The 12,251-nt window shown below is 38.9% G+C and overlaps 1 protein-coding gene across 1 annotated transcript; it reads right to left on the bottom strand.

Moving 5' to 3' along the window:
* Positions 1–1,570: 1,570 nt before the first annotated feature.
* Positions 1,571–11,573, bottom strand: LOC119739818 (DNA cross-link repair 1A protein-like). Its single transcript, XM_038214901.1, has 10 exons — positions 10,814–11,573; positions 9,895–10,011; positions 7,936–9,612; positions 7,489–7,622; positions 7,130–7,248; positions 6,571–6,714; positions 5,901–6,046; positions 5,255–5,409; positions 4,682–4,823; positions 1,571–3,900 (listed from the first exon to the last, which is right to left on the bottom strand). The coding sequence occupies exons 1-10, from the start codon at positions 11,454–11,456 to the stop codon at positions 3,677–3,679; spliced, it is 3,501 nt and encodes a 1,166-aa protein (XP_038070829.1). The 5' UTR covers positions 11,457–11,573; the 3' UTR covers positions 1,571–3,676.
* Positions 11,574–12,251: the final 678 nt, after the last annotated feature.

Here is a 12,251-nt window from a genome sequence, read left to right on the forward strand (position 1 = left end):
CCAAACAATAGATGATTATATGTTTATTAGCTTTGGCATAAACATGACGGCAACAGTTCAGTCATGGTGCAGGGAACAAAAAGGGACACCACACCCAATACAAAAAGAAAGTGCAGAAACAACATGATTTAATTGAATACACAATGGCGGGAACACTTTTGTATGACTTGATAAAATTGTTTATATTTAACTCATAATTATGCGTTTTTAGACATCCCTCTAAATAAATGTTGCCCCTTTAAACGCTTTGCATACAATGAGGTCACTTTGAGGCCAGAGAGGGGTTAAAACGTGTCAAGTGATTGTTTATTATGAATCCGGTTGGAGGTACAATGACAATTATTATGACCAGAGTGAGTTTATATTTAGCTTTCCATCTGTCAAGGCCGAAAGCAGCTGACATGGGATATTCCAATTTGATTAATTATTATCAATTTTAGGCTCTTTTAAAAAATAAATTAGTCATCTGCCAGTACAATGCCAAAGCCCATTCGAGTTGGTCGCTAAACGAGAACTGAAGAAACACATATTTGTATTACATATTGGCATATGGTTAATTCATTTTCCCTTAAGTTGAAGGATTCTGAGGCAAAATAATCAAAGAATATCCAAAACTAAATTTGGCAATTATCTCTTCAGTGTTGTGAGTGAAAAGGGTGAAAAAGTGTACACAGCAAGTGAGGGGGGAAAAAGCTGAAATCCAAAACCAAAAAAAGCTGAAATCAGCTTTAAAGCTGAGATGTCACACCCCTTTCTCTTATCATATTTCCAAGTTTAAAGTTACCTTGAACAGTAAACATTCTTCAACCGAAATATATTTTGTTTCATCTTATTTATTTTAATGAATGATAAAGATATATTTCTCAGCAGATAAAATATGGTATGAGATTTGCTATTAAAGGGAAAATACAACATTTGCAAACATCGGAAAACAAAACTGCCATTAAAGGGAAAATACAACTATTAAAGGGAAAATACAACATTTGCAAATACAACATTTGCAAACATCGGAAAACAAATCACATTTCCAAGTTTAAGTTACCTTGAACAGTAAACATTCTTGAACCGAAATATATTTTGTTTCATATTATTTATTTTAATGAATGATACAGATATATTTCTCAGCAGATAAAATATGGTATGATATTTGCTATTAATGGGAAAATACCACAATTGCAAACATCGGAAAACAAAACTGCCAATTTTTACGAAATACCTTACTAGGATGTTGATAAATGAAAGTCTACAGCATCCTGTAAAATTATGGTACCTGGTGTGAAGTCATTTTCAAGAAAAGTGGTATTTTGTATTTATTTCCAACGGTGGTCGGCCGACCACCGTTGGAAAAACTTAACTATTTTTCAACTTCTGCTCAAAATTTACAATCTTTTTTCAGTCCAAATTTTGTTTGCTATTGGTTACATGTTCATGAATGGGTGCAAGCCACCTAGATTGGTTTCCTTACCTTACAATTTTCTGGCATCTATAAATTGATTCATTTCATTTTAGTGGAGTCAGGGAACCAGACTACTTGAACATTTTTTTTTCTTGGTTTTCCAGCATTTTCGAACACAAACCTTCAAACTTGTCAGTGTAACAATATTTGATCTATTATACTAATCCCTCAAATAGTTCATTTCTGACATTTACAGCAAAAGCCAATGATGTACATTCCCTTTAAACAAACAAAACAAGCTGAATTAAGCACCAAGTAATTATCATTTCTAAGAATCTCTCCTGACAAAAAAATAGTTAAAAAGTCATTTTGATCCCATTTGAGATAAGATCGGAAAGATGACAGTCCTGATTTCCTTCAGGGGCTAAACTATGACTTGCTTTCTGAGCTTAAAACACTGATTTCCATAAAAATCTGGATAGCATTGGCTGTTAAAAGTGAAGGCACCGTCCGCCATCTTACCACTCCACGAACAAGACATTTGTAAAAAAAGAATTCTAATTTAATTGACATATATACACTTTTTACTAAATGAAATATTAGTTTTGGTTTTCACAAAAAAAGGAATGGCATCAATATATATTTTATATAAAATTTCTATGTGGGAAAAAAGTTGTATATTTTTAAGCGATTATTTTAAAAAAAATTGAATGGGAGTGGTTTTCGATTGGAGGGGTCGGAAACCAGTGCATATGTAGCTTCATTTTTTGGTACAGATCGGAATCGCCAGCGAACTATCCCCGATTTTTGACATGGATATCAGTGGGCGTAAACTAAAAGACAGCAAATCAAGTTGTTAATGTAATCAGGACATTTAGATGGTTAAATGTTTTGTGCTTGTAAATTTTGACTGATTATCAGCTGACAAGGAACTCTCCAAGTGTTAACCTTTTCAGATTTGTTTTTCACTTTCTAGAAAGTCGTCATTATACATGTACATGTAGTTATGTCAGCATTCTTTTATAAGAATATTTTTCTCCATCTCATTCCAATGGTCTAAACAAGAACAAACTCACAGTGTTGTTTTCCTGCGGGAATTCAGATGAATTTTAAGTATTGCTTCAATCAAACATGTACCTATTAAACCTGCTTTTCAGGATTCGCACTTATAACTGTCAGAACAAAATTAAATCAACTTATGAGGTAGATTTATTCATTTCATTCAGTGACATTTCGTTTATGAGTTGGGATGTGTGTGTTTTTGCAAAAAAGACACTAAATGAGAGATCTTAGTTGGCTCCCTGAAAATAATTTGCATTCATGGATACAAATTTTGAGAATTTCTGACCAAAACATTAACAGGAGTACACAGCTGAAAAAAAAAGTTCTATTACTAAAGCTAGAGCTAAACTAGAAAAATAAGTATTTTAGTACAAAGAAAATAGTAAAAATTGCTTACAAATGATGAAATTCACTTGTATTTCCACAGGGGGTGAGTAGAAAGTGGAACTTCCCAGAGTTGTATAAATTCAAGTTATAGTTATATAGTTATTCTTAGATTTATTCCGATAACAAGACATTGAGCAAAACAGTCATTTGCATTATAATGAATTGATTTGACTGAAATTAGCATTTTTGATTTATTTGCATATTATGACTTACAAAATACAAAGTTCGACTTTGCAGCAGGATAGCACCGTGTGTTCAAAAAATCAAAACCTCAAAATACCAATTTATCATAGGTTGATTCTGCTCACAATTGCGCTGCACATTTTGCTTCCATCGATGAAAAAAACATATTGAGTGAGTATGAAGCTTTGACGTGTAGAAAGTTGTACTAGCAGTGCGAAACATAAGGACCTTCCAGGCCACTGCATGCAAATTGTGATAACCCATTAACATTCTGACAATATTTCCTTCTCTGCTACTTGGAGAAGGACAGCCACACCAACGTCCCCAACAGCATCGTCTAGTCTCAGAATACCCCAGAATGCCCCACAGCTTAATGTTTTACCTGGTTTTCTTCCTAACTATAAAAAACCCAAGTTTCAAAACACAACTGTAAATCTGACAATTCTCAAAATCTTTTTTGTATTGCGCATATTAAGACCTGCTCAACCTCAATTAAGAATGGTTTCTTACAAGGTTGCAAAATCAGTCTATCAACATCAATATGAAATGCTACGTGTGCAAAACAGGGTTTTACTCACACATACGTAAGTGTTTGACAATTTTTGCAATGCCAAGGCGAAGACCCATCTTCTTCTTCAACTGGCGTGATCACTTGATCCAGTTTAAGATGCTAGAATTGCCTTGTTTTTGAGTCGCTCTTGGGTCTTGAGACGAGCCTGATCCTTCGCTCAGCCACGCCTTGAAGTACTCATTCATGGCGTCTCTACTCTTGGCACTTCCAACGTTGACGGTCGGTATGATGCGATTCGGACGGATGAATTGAACGAATCGTCTCAGCTCGCTGTAACTGCTGTGCTCACTGTAGGGAACTCCTACGGCAAAACAATACACAGAAATAGCTTGCAATGCATTATCTTGACGATCAGTATTTGGTAATTGCTTTTTATTATTTTCAACTTCTTGTACTGACATCGAGGAGAACCTGAGAGAAGATGATATAGAAATAATCAGTTTTCGAGGTCAGAGGAAACCCCAATCATTATCTGCAATAACCACATGGAATAATGTAGGGACTTATATGTCCACCTGGGGGATTCAAATTCACGTCACAAAGGTGGAAGGTGAGGAAAATTGCACTGCACAAACCTGACTCTCATAACAGACCACAAACTTTTTGCAAACCCAACAAACGTACATTGCCGTGTGTGTACTCATATCATCAAAAATGACTGCCTCAATCTTCGAATAAGACTTTCCTTCCAACTAATCTTTGTTATAAATCTGTAGAAAACCTAATTTCCAACCCATGCACAGGCAAAATAATGGTATAACCTATGTCCTAAACTCCAGTGAATTATTTATTTAAAAAAAATTTTTTAAACTTATTTCTTATTTATGTTATTTATTTCTGAGACCAAGGCCCAATTTCACGGCTCTGCTAACCACAGAATTCTGCGCTTACAATCACCACTCTGTGCTAACCCAGTAAGCATGAAATCCTTAATTACGCGATGAACAAATGCAAATGCCAAAATATCTCAACAACCTGTTAAATTTGCTAACCGTACTCACGGAATTTTCTGCCACGTGGATTTTTTGGCTAACGGTAAGCAGAACCATGACATTGGGCCCTGATATTCTGTTTTTGTTTACCATAAATGGATACCGGGCCGCTCCTGGCTGGCTTGATGTCCTGTAAGTTTGTCTTCTTTTCACTGTGAGTCCAACCGGTTGGCTTGAAAGCTACAACTGCATCGTAGCGGCTAGAAAACTTGGACAAGTAGTCCTTCAACTTCTGACAAAGTAATACAAAAGACAAACAACAATTACTTCAAGGTTCAATGAACAAGGCAACTAAAAATGCAACACAATATTATAGCGACTTTTTTAATTAACCATCTGGGGGCAATTTCATGGCTGTGCTGAACTTCCGAAAAACGCCTGCCTACTGTAGCAGGAAACTCCGTGCTTACAGTAAGCATATTTCACGCTAGCCAGGAATTTTTGGCTTATGCGCCGCATACATCCTGTAAAAAAGATTCTGTCTTTACAGGTTAAGCGCAGAATTTTAGCTGCTAGCGCTGTTAGCACAGAATTCTGTGGTAAGCAGCACCATGACGTTTAGCCCTAATCAAAACAAAAATATGAAATAATATCTACAACCTGATTTTGTCCATCTGATAAAATATCCATTAAAATAGAATATAACAAATTGAAATGTCTTACTTGGTGGGTGAGTGTTGCCATGGTAACTACATGAAGTCTGGAGGCATTCTTATCCAGCGTCAGCATGGATTGCAGACGATTGTCCTCCAAGCAGTCCAGGATGTTCTTCTTGTCCTTAGCAACGAAGACTTTACATCCGAGGGCTTTGGCAATGGCTGTCAGAGAGGATGAGAGATAGAGGGCGGTAGACGCAGAGTTTGACGGGGAAATGAGAAATCCGACAAAAGGAAGGATGGGCCAATTTACAGACAGAGCCAAGTTTCATTGGAACAGTAAAAGTGTACTTTAGGACCCTCTGTTTCTACAATATTTTGTATTGCTCAAATTGACTTCTGCAACCTTAAGCAATCTGCCTTTCCCCCAGTTTTCAACATTTTCAACATTTTATTTTGGCAAAAACAGTGACTCAATTATCAATTTTTCAAGTTGATGTCGTGGGAATCAACGCAGTTTTGTGCATTCACTTAGCATCACATAAGAGCTGGCTCACTCTATATCGTCACTTTCACATTGTGTTTTGTAATATTGGATAAACATTTATACCATCCGTGGTACACAGTAAACTAACCAACTTTGGACAGTGAAGTTCTGCAAAATAAACAGGAAATTAATAATCGATATACAATAATCAATAGTCATTGATTACCGATAAATATCTTCTCTTTGCCAATGGTGTAAGTGCCACACACTAGCAGTGTTCTGTCATTGCGTCTCACTGCGTTGACTGCAACTTGGGCGGTAAATTCCATCACTTCAGACTGGGTTGGGAAATCATACTGTGGATCCAAATACCTGAAGAAAAATTACAAGAGTGGGATTTGCACCATAGTGGCAGATTTTCAGATTATCTGGTATCTAATTAAAGGCATTTGTACCAGATAAACTGAAAAGTAGCCCAAACAAATATTGACAGTCTGTACAAGCCTTGCCGTAAGTACGTACGTGTGAGTAAACAAAAATCCTGTCAAGGGTAAAGAAACACTCTATCATCTCATGGCAATTTATTTTCTTAAAAAAAACAAAAAAATATAGTTTCCTCGGAAAAAAATGTTTGACTTCTACCTTTTTTTTTGAGACACACTGTACAGAGTTTTCATGAGATTTTATTTCAGAAGTATAGTTGTCATGGACCCATCTGGCCTGTCAATCAAACAGCACATCGACCAATTAGATCACGACATTTGGTCAGGTGACCACGGTAACTCGGTTACAAGACCAAAGGAGGGCGGGGTTTACGGCCAAACCCAGAACGGTCTGCCTTAAATCAGAGAGAAAACTGATGAAGTTAAGTTCGAGGTAAAGATGGTCAGATTTACGTGGTGTCCAGGAAGAGTTGATCGATACGCTGGCTGCGAAGTTGAGGGAGTTCTTCCATGGAAGGGTCGGCTCGGAAATCACCGGTGTGAAGAAAGACTCGACCGTCGTTCAGACAAAACAGAAACAGAACTGCTCCTGGGCAACTGAAAAGGTAAACACATTAAGTCTTAGTTTTAAATCTTATATCTGAGATGAAAGTTGGAACTTTTTATGTATTCATCACCATGCATTGAGGAAAGGAAAGTTGTATGAATTTATTGGAATAAGTAAAATTATTGGACAATTTGCATTCTACGCTACAACAACTTTGTTTTTGTCTGTCACGTGTCTGGCCATAAGTAAATTGCAAGTGTATTCATTGGTCCAGTCGCTAGTTAACAGGATGAACAATTATAAAGGAATGACTTTGGCGCACTTAATTTGAATAGCTTGTGGCTTGACTTGGGAAAGGAAGTGTTGTGACAGACTTGACTACTGACGATGCAAACCTAAAACATGTGAGCATACCTTACGATTACACCTGAATTTTAAATTTTTTTTCAATTTGCTTGAACTTACTGGTTTGCTTCCAGTAACGTGACTTCAACTCCGTTGACCACACAGGCTTCGTTCATCGGCAACGGACGCAGATACTTAGCAGCCACTTTGATCCTTGTCTTGACCAGGTTTGCTGTGATCTGTACAACAAAATACAAGTTTACAAAAAAAGCAAAGTCTGTCAGCGTCACGAGCCAATTTGGCCAATCAGGCTGGTGTTTATCTCCAGTTTCCTTGGCATGAAATGACTGAGAATATTCCTATTCCCCCTGGATGGGATGCCAGTCCATCACAGGCTACTCCCCAGCTAATGCCGGTACCCATTTACATACTCCTGGGTGGAGAGAGGCAAGTGGGGGGGGGGGGGGCTCAACACATACCTTACTACAGTAGATGAGGTGTTGGAAGTGTCTCGTCAAGCCTCCATAGTGATCGTAATGGAAGTGGCTCAGGAAATACGCAGTGCATCCTGGGATATCACCATAGCGAAAAGCATCCACAACAAACGAAGTTCCTATTTAGGGTCGAGGGAAAGAAATTTTGAATGAATAATTTTCAAAATGATAATACCAGAGATTAATTTTGGAATGATTTTGATGCCCCATGGTCATTTGTTTGTTCAAAGCAATGATTTTATGGCCACGTCAGACAACATACATGTACCTCTTGCAGGGGAGTATGTAGCTGTGCTGGGAAAGGGCAAAAGCATGCAAGAAGATTTTTTTTTTTTAAATCTAAGAGAAGGAAATTGAACATTTGAGTTTCATATCAATTTTTTTTAAGAAATAGAGCATTTGATTTGTCCGAATGGTTGATTAAGTTCTTGCCTTGTATCTTCTTGTAAAAAGGACACGGTCTCTGGTAACTGCCAGGATTCTGATTCTGACTCTGGGTTTGTCTGTTGTTCTCATCATCTTGAGAGATGTCCTTATTACCCCAACGTCCGCTTCTTGATTTACCCTGGAAATTATTGGTAGACGACCTTTGGCTGACCCGGAGGTCAGAGTTCATGGTATGACTTTGAGGGAATTTGTTCATGGCAGCTGCAGTCTGAGTTGTGTTGAAAGATGTGTCCTGTTTTGGTTCTTGGGACAGTTTTTCTTTCTTCACGGCTCCCCAACCGAAGAAGGATGCAAGTGAAGATTGCTTGAGGGAGCTGGAAGGCACGGCGTTGGATAAGACACTAGTCAACGGACGTATGAAATGTGAGAGGGCTCCTCCTTGAGAGGATGTTGCTCTCTTAGAGTTGTTTTCTTGGCTTTGATTGGGTTCTTGTTTTATAAAGGGTTTCTTGGTTGATAAGCTTTCTTCGTCTACTGTTGTTGCCGTTTGAGTGGGATTGTGGTTTCGCATCAAGTCATTCTCCATGAAACAGTCACTGTTACTTTCGTCTGCTCTACTATACCCATTCTCCTTCACTCTGTGTCTGTCATCGCATCGCTTATCTGGATCCTGTGCTGCATGTGACTGTTTCATGTTTGTTTCCGCAGGAGGTGGAATGGGAGAAGCACTGACAGGTGAATCTTCAATGTCTGAATTGAAGCTCTCGCTGTCTTGAGTTTCCTCCACCATGACTTGTATATGACGGGCTTTCTTAGCTTTCATCTGGAAGAATGACTGCGTACTACACAGCTTGCCAGACTGCTGTTTCGTGTCATTAAATTTTCCACGTGGCGTGACCTTGATGCTTATGTCAACCTGGCTGCAGCAATCAAAATCCAGATTCATGTTTTGGGCTGGTCTGTTTCCCTTGGGTGTTAAACTCAGCGGGAAATTGGAAGTCTTCATTTGGCAAGTTGATGGCAGATCTTTGGTTTGATTTTGAGTTGGGGCTGGCGAGTTTGCGTGGTGGCTTTCGAGCTGGCAAAGTGGCTGAGGACAATGTGACATCGGCGCAGAAGTAAGTTGATGTGCTTCTTGGCAAGCTGGTCCAGGGTCTTCAAGAATAGAAGTTGACATCTCACTGAGACTAGACAGTGCATCATCGTTGTCAACATCTGCAGGCTGTTCTTCACAAGCACCATGTGTAGTTTTCTTCAAACATACATCAGACAAGTCTGAATATGGATGTTCACTGTGAGCAAATATGTCCTCGTCACTGGCAGTGCATTGGCTTTCCTCGTTATCGTTATGCTCCAAAGACTCCGCATTCAGCTGCAAAGAGACTAGCTTAGACTTCTGCACAGTTGCATTTCGGTTATTATGAACGGGTCTGTCACTGGGTTTGCTCTTTTGTGTGCAATTCAGACTCCCAATCTGTGATGAGGCTAGCATCCTAGACTCTCTTACAGCAGCAACGGGGATATGTTCAACCACACACTTCCCATCAGCTTTTGTCACTGTATGACTTGGACGTAGATTTGTTGCTGCGTGATTTAGAACACTGGTCTTGAGACTAGTGAAGCCAGACGTGGGAGATGAATCTGACGGCTTCTGTGAGGATGACTGTGGTTCTGGCTGCTCGTCATTTTGTCTCACTTCATGATCATGTTGTGTTTTCGACTCTGTAAGAAAGAAACAGAGTAAATTTTAATTAATAATCATAAGAGTTTTTCTCTTACAAAGAAAGCTAGATTATTTTCTGTCAAACTCCATCAAGGCACATCATATAACAAACTTGAATGTATTAACTCAAACTCAGCCTGTTTGATTCAGAATTTACACTACAGACATCGACTCCAACTATCAGACTCAAAACAACTTTCAGTACCCTTTCATGACAATAGACTTTCCTCTCCTCCATTTCGTTACAATATTTTTAACTAAGTCGCATCAATGATCATTACCCATCTTGCTCCTGGCATCATTTGGTAGCCTGGCTCTAGCCTCTGCCAGCAGGCAATGTGTGAATTTCCTGTAGTGCCCCTCAATCGTCACATCACAGGCTATGCCATCAGGACACTCTGGTGAAGAGTAATTAATATGTAAGTGTACAAGGCGATTGTGGACTATCTGTTATTGTTTACAAATTCAAAAACAAGTTTTTCATTTCATCAGTCACAGACAGTGAAAATGTCAATCCTGTTCCCCTGCAATGACTTTTATATTACACAGGAAAGTCACCAACACTCAGATTATATTTCAATAGGCACAGTGACTAGTCAAATTCCATCAACAGACAAAAGCGGGCAAGTGGTAGGCTTATTAATCTCCTACAGTCAAAGCATGGCTATATCAGGTTTCATAACAATCACAGCCAGTCAATCCTGCTTTATCATTTATGAAGGTAGGGAGCACTCAACTGTTAAAAACATTCACTTGATTTATTTTGACTGCTAGGCTGGCCTTGTTAAATACTCACAACTCCACACAAGTCAAGCTCAGCAAGCTCTGCGATTTTCATGATCCTAATAAATTATTACTTACATTTGAAAAAGCAATCACTTCTGAGGTTCCTCAACAATCAAGTTGTTATATGTGTAACCATGGCTACCTCCATGGTGTAACTTAACAAAATTCTCTTTTCTACAATCTTTATCCTACTGTTTTGGAAAAACCCTTTACGAGTATTGATAGCCAAACAGTTTTGATCAACAGTTTTGATCAATTGAGTTATTTTGTGAATTGTGTACAGTGTAGTCTTTCTTTTCTTTTCTGTTCTTCCAGGCCATAAGACCAGAAATGACCTCAGCCTATATAAAGGGATAAATTATTTAAGTCCTATATTTTGTCACCAAGTGGTCAAATACAGTTCCATGAATATACCATTTTCGGCAAGGAGTGGCTTGGATAGGCACTCCGTCACATGTCGTTCTGGTGAATCTATGATGAGAGCACTAAACGGCATCTGGCAGAACGGACAATACCCATGAGATATTCTCCTAGTCCTCTCCAAACTAGTTTCATTCACTTCTGTTTTCTTCACACCATTCACCAAACACTTGGGCTTCATCTGTGTGTTCTTTGCATCTTTAAGTTCTTTGCAGCTTGACTTGGTTGCCCGACGTTTCGACCTCTTTTTGTCCACTCCGTCTCGGTTGCTTTTATTTTTCTCCAATTGTGGAGTTGTGGAACCAGGAGAACTCAGCAAAGTGCTTCTTGAGGGTGAAAATGACTCAAATTTCATTTGCGACATTGGTCGTTTTGGAGTCTCTTCACCTTTTGATCTGCTAGACCAAGTCGAAAGTGCCGAGTTTGACGAATCCCTTTCCGACTTCACGACTTGCCGGGAATCCAGCATTTTCCCCCGTGCACTGCACACGGTGGGCTGTGTTGAGGATCGGGGAGTACGTCGTCGTTTCTTCAAAGGTGGCTGTCGTTGTGATGAATTTTGACTGCTGATACTCTCTGATCTTTTCATTCTTTTCAGGGACTTGTACTCCCATATGTCATCGTCGCTTTCATCCATTCTGTACAGTGGATCTTCTTTAACTGTTAAAAATATCGTATTTTTTTTCCGAGAACGAGAACTGATTCTGCTTCCAGTTTTGCAAATAATCCGCGCGCTCGTTGTAACGAACAGCGCCCTCAAGACGTACATTTTCAAGTGGGAGTACGAGTACCGCTTGAGTAGGCGTGGCTGCCATAGACCCAAGTAATAAATACGCCCACTTCCGAAATTCAGAGAAAATACCCACAACTCCATTAAAGGTATTTGAGACACGCATCAAATTAAAGCTTATTTCATAATCTTTCATTTTCTGTTCAATTTGTTGGGAGTTAACCAACAACATTTAGGAGAAAATTCCATCCAAAAGGTAATCACCCCTACGTAGTCCAGTAGCCCATCGCCTTTTTGAAAAATAATGCCTGTGCTGCCATTGCATTGCTAAATATTGTATTTTGTACAGAAATATCACAGAAATACGAGCTTGCAGTACAGTCTAGTCGTGCATGTGTTCCACCCTTCTTTTTTAACCCTCAATTAGTTCATGGCCCACAAAATAATGGAGAGTTCGTCAGTTCGAGGGCATGCAAATCGTGATTGGCCGGCTTGGGCAATTTCGGGCCTATTTATTGGCCTGCACCCATTCGAGAGGGATTTCTTTTCTTTCTTTTTTTGGTAAAATCTGAGGGAGCTACTAGCGTTAGCGATTTTTGTGTGCTTGATAATTGATTTGGAAGTTGAGATTTGAGTTAAGGGTTGCGGATTTAAGATTTTCAAGTAAACTTTACTTCATTTCAAAAGTTGACTTATCCATTA

Source organism: Patiria miniata, unplaced genomic scaffold, assembly GCF_015706575.1.
Source record: "Patiria miniata isolate m_02_andy unplaced genomic scaffold, ASM1570657v1 HiC_scaffold_4, whole genome shotgun sequence".
Taxonomy (NCBI): Eukaryota; Metazoa; Echinodermata; class Asteroidea; order Valvatida; family Asterinidae; genus Patiria; species Patiria miniata.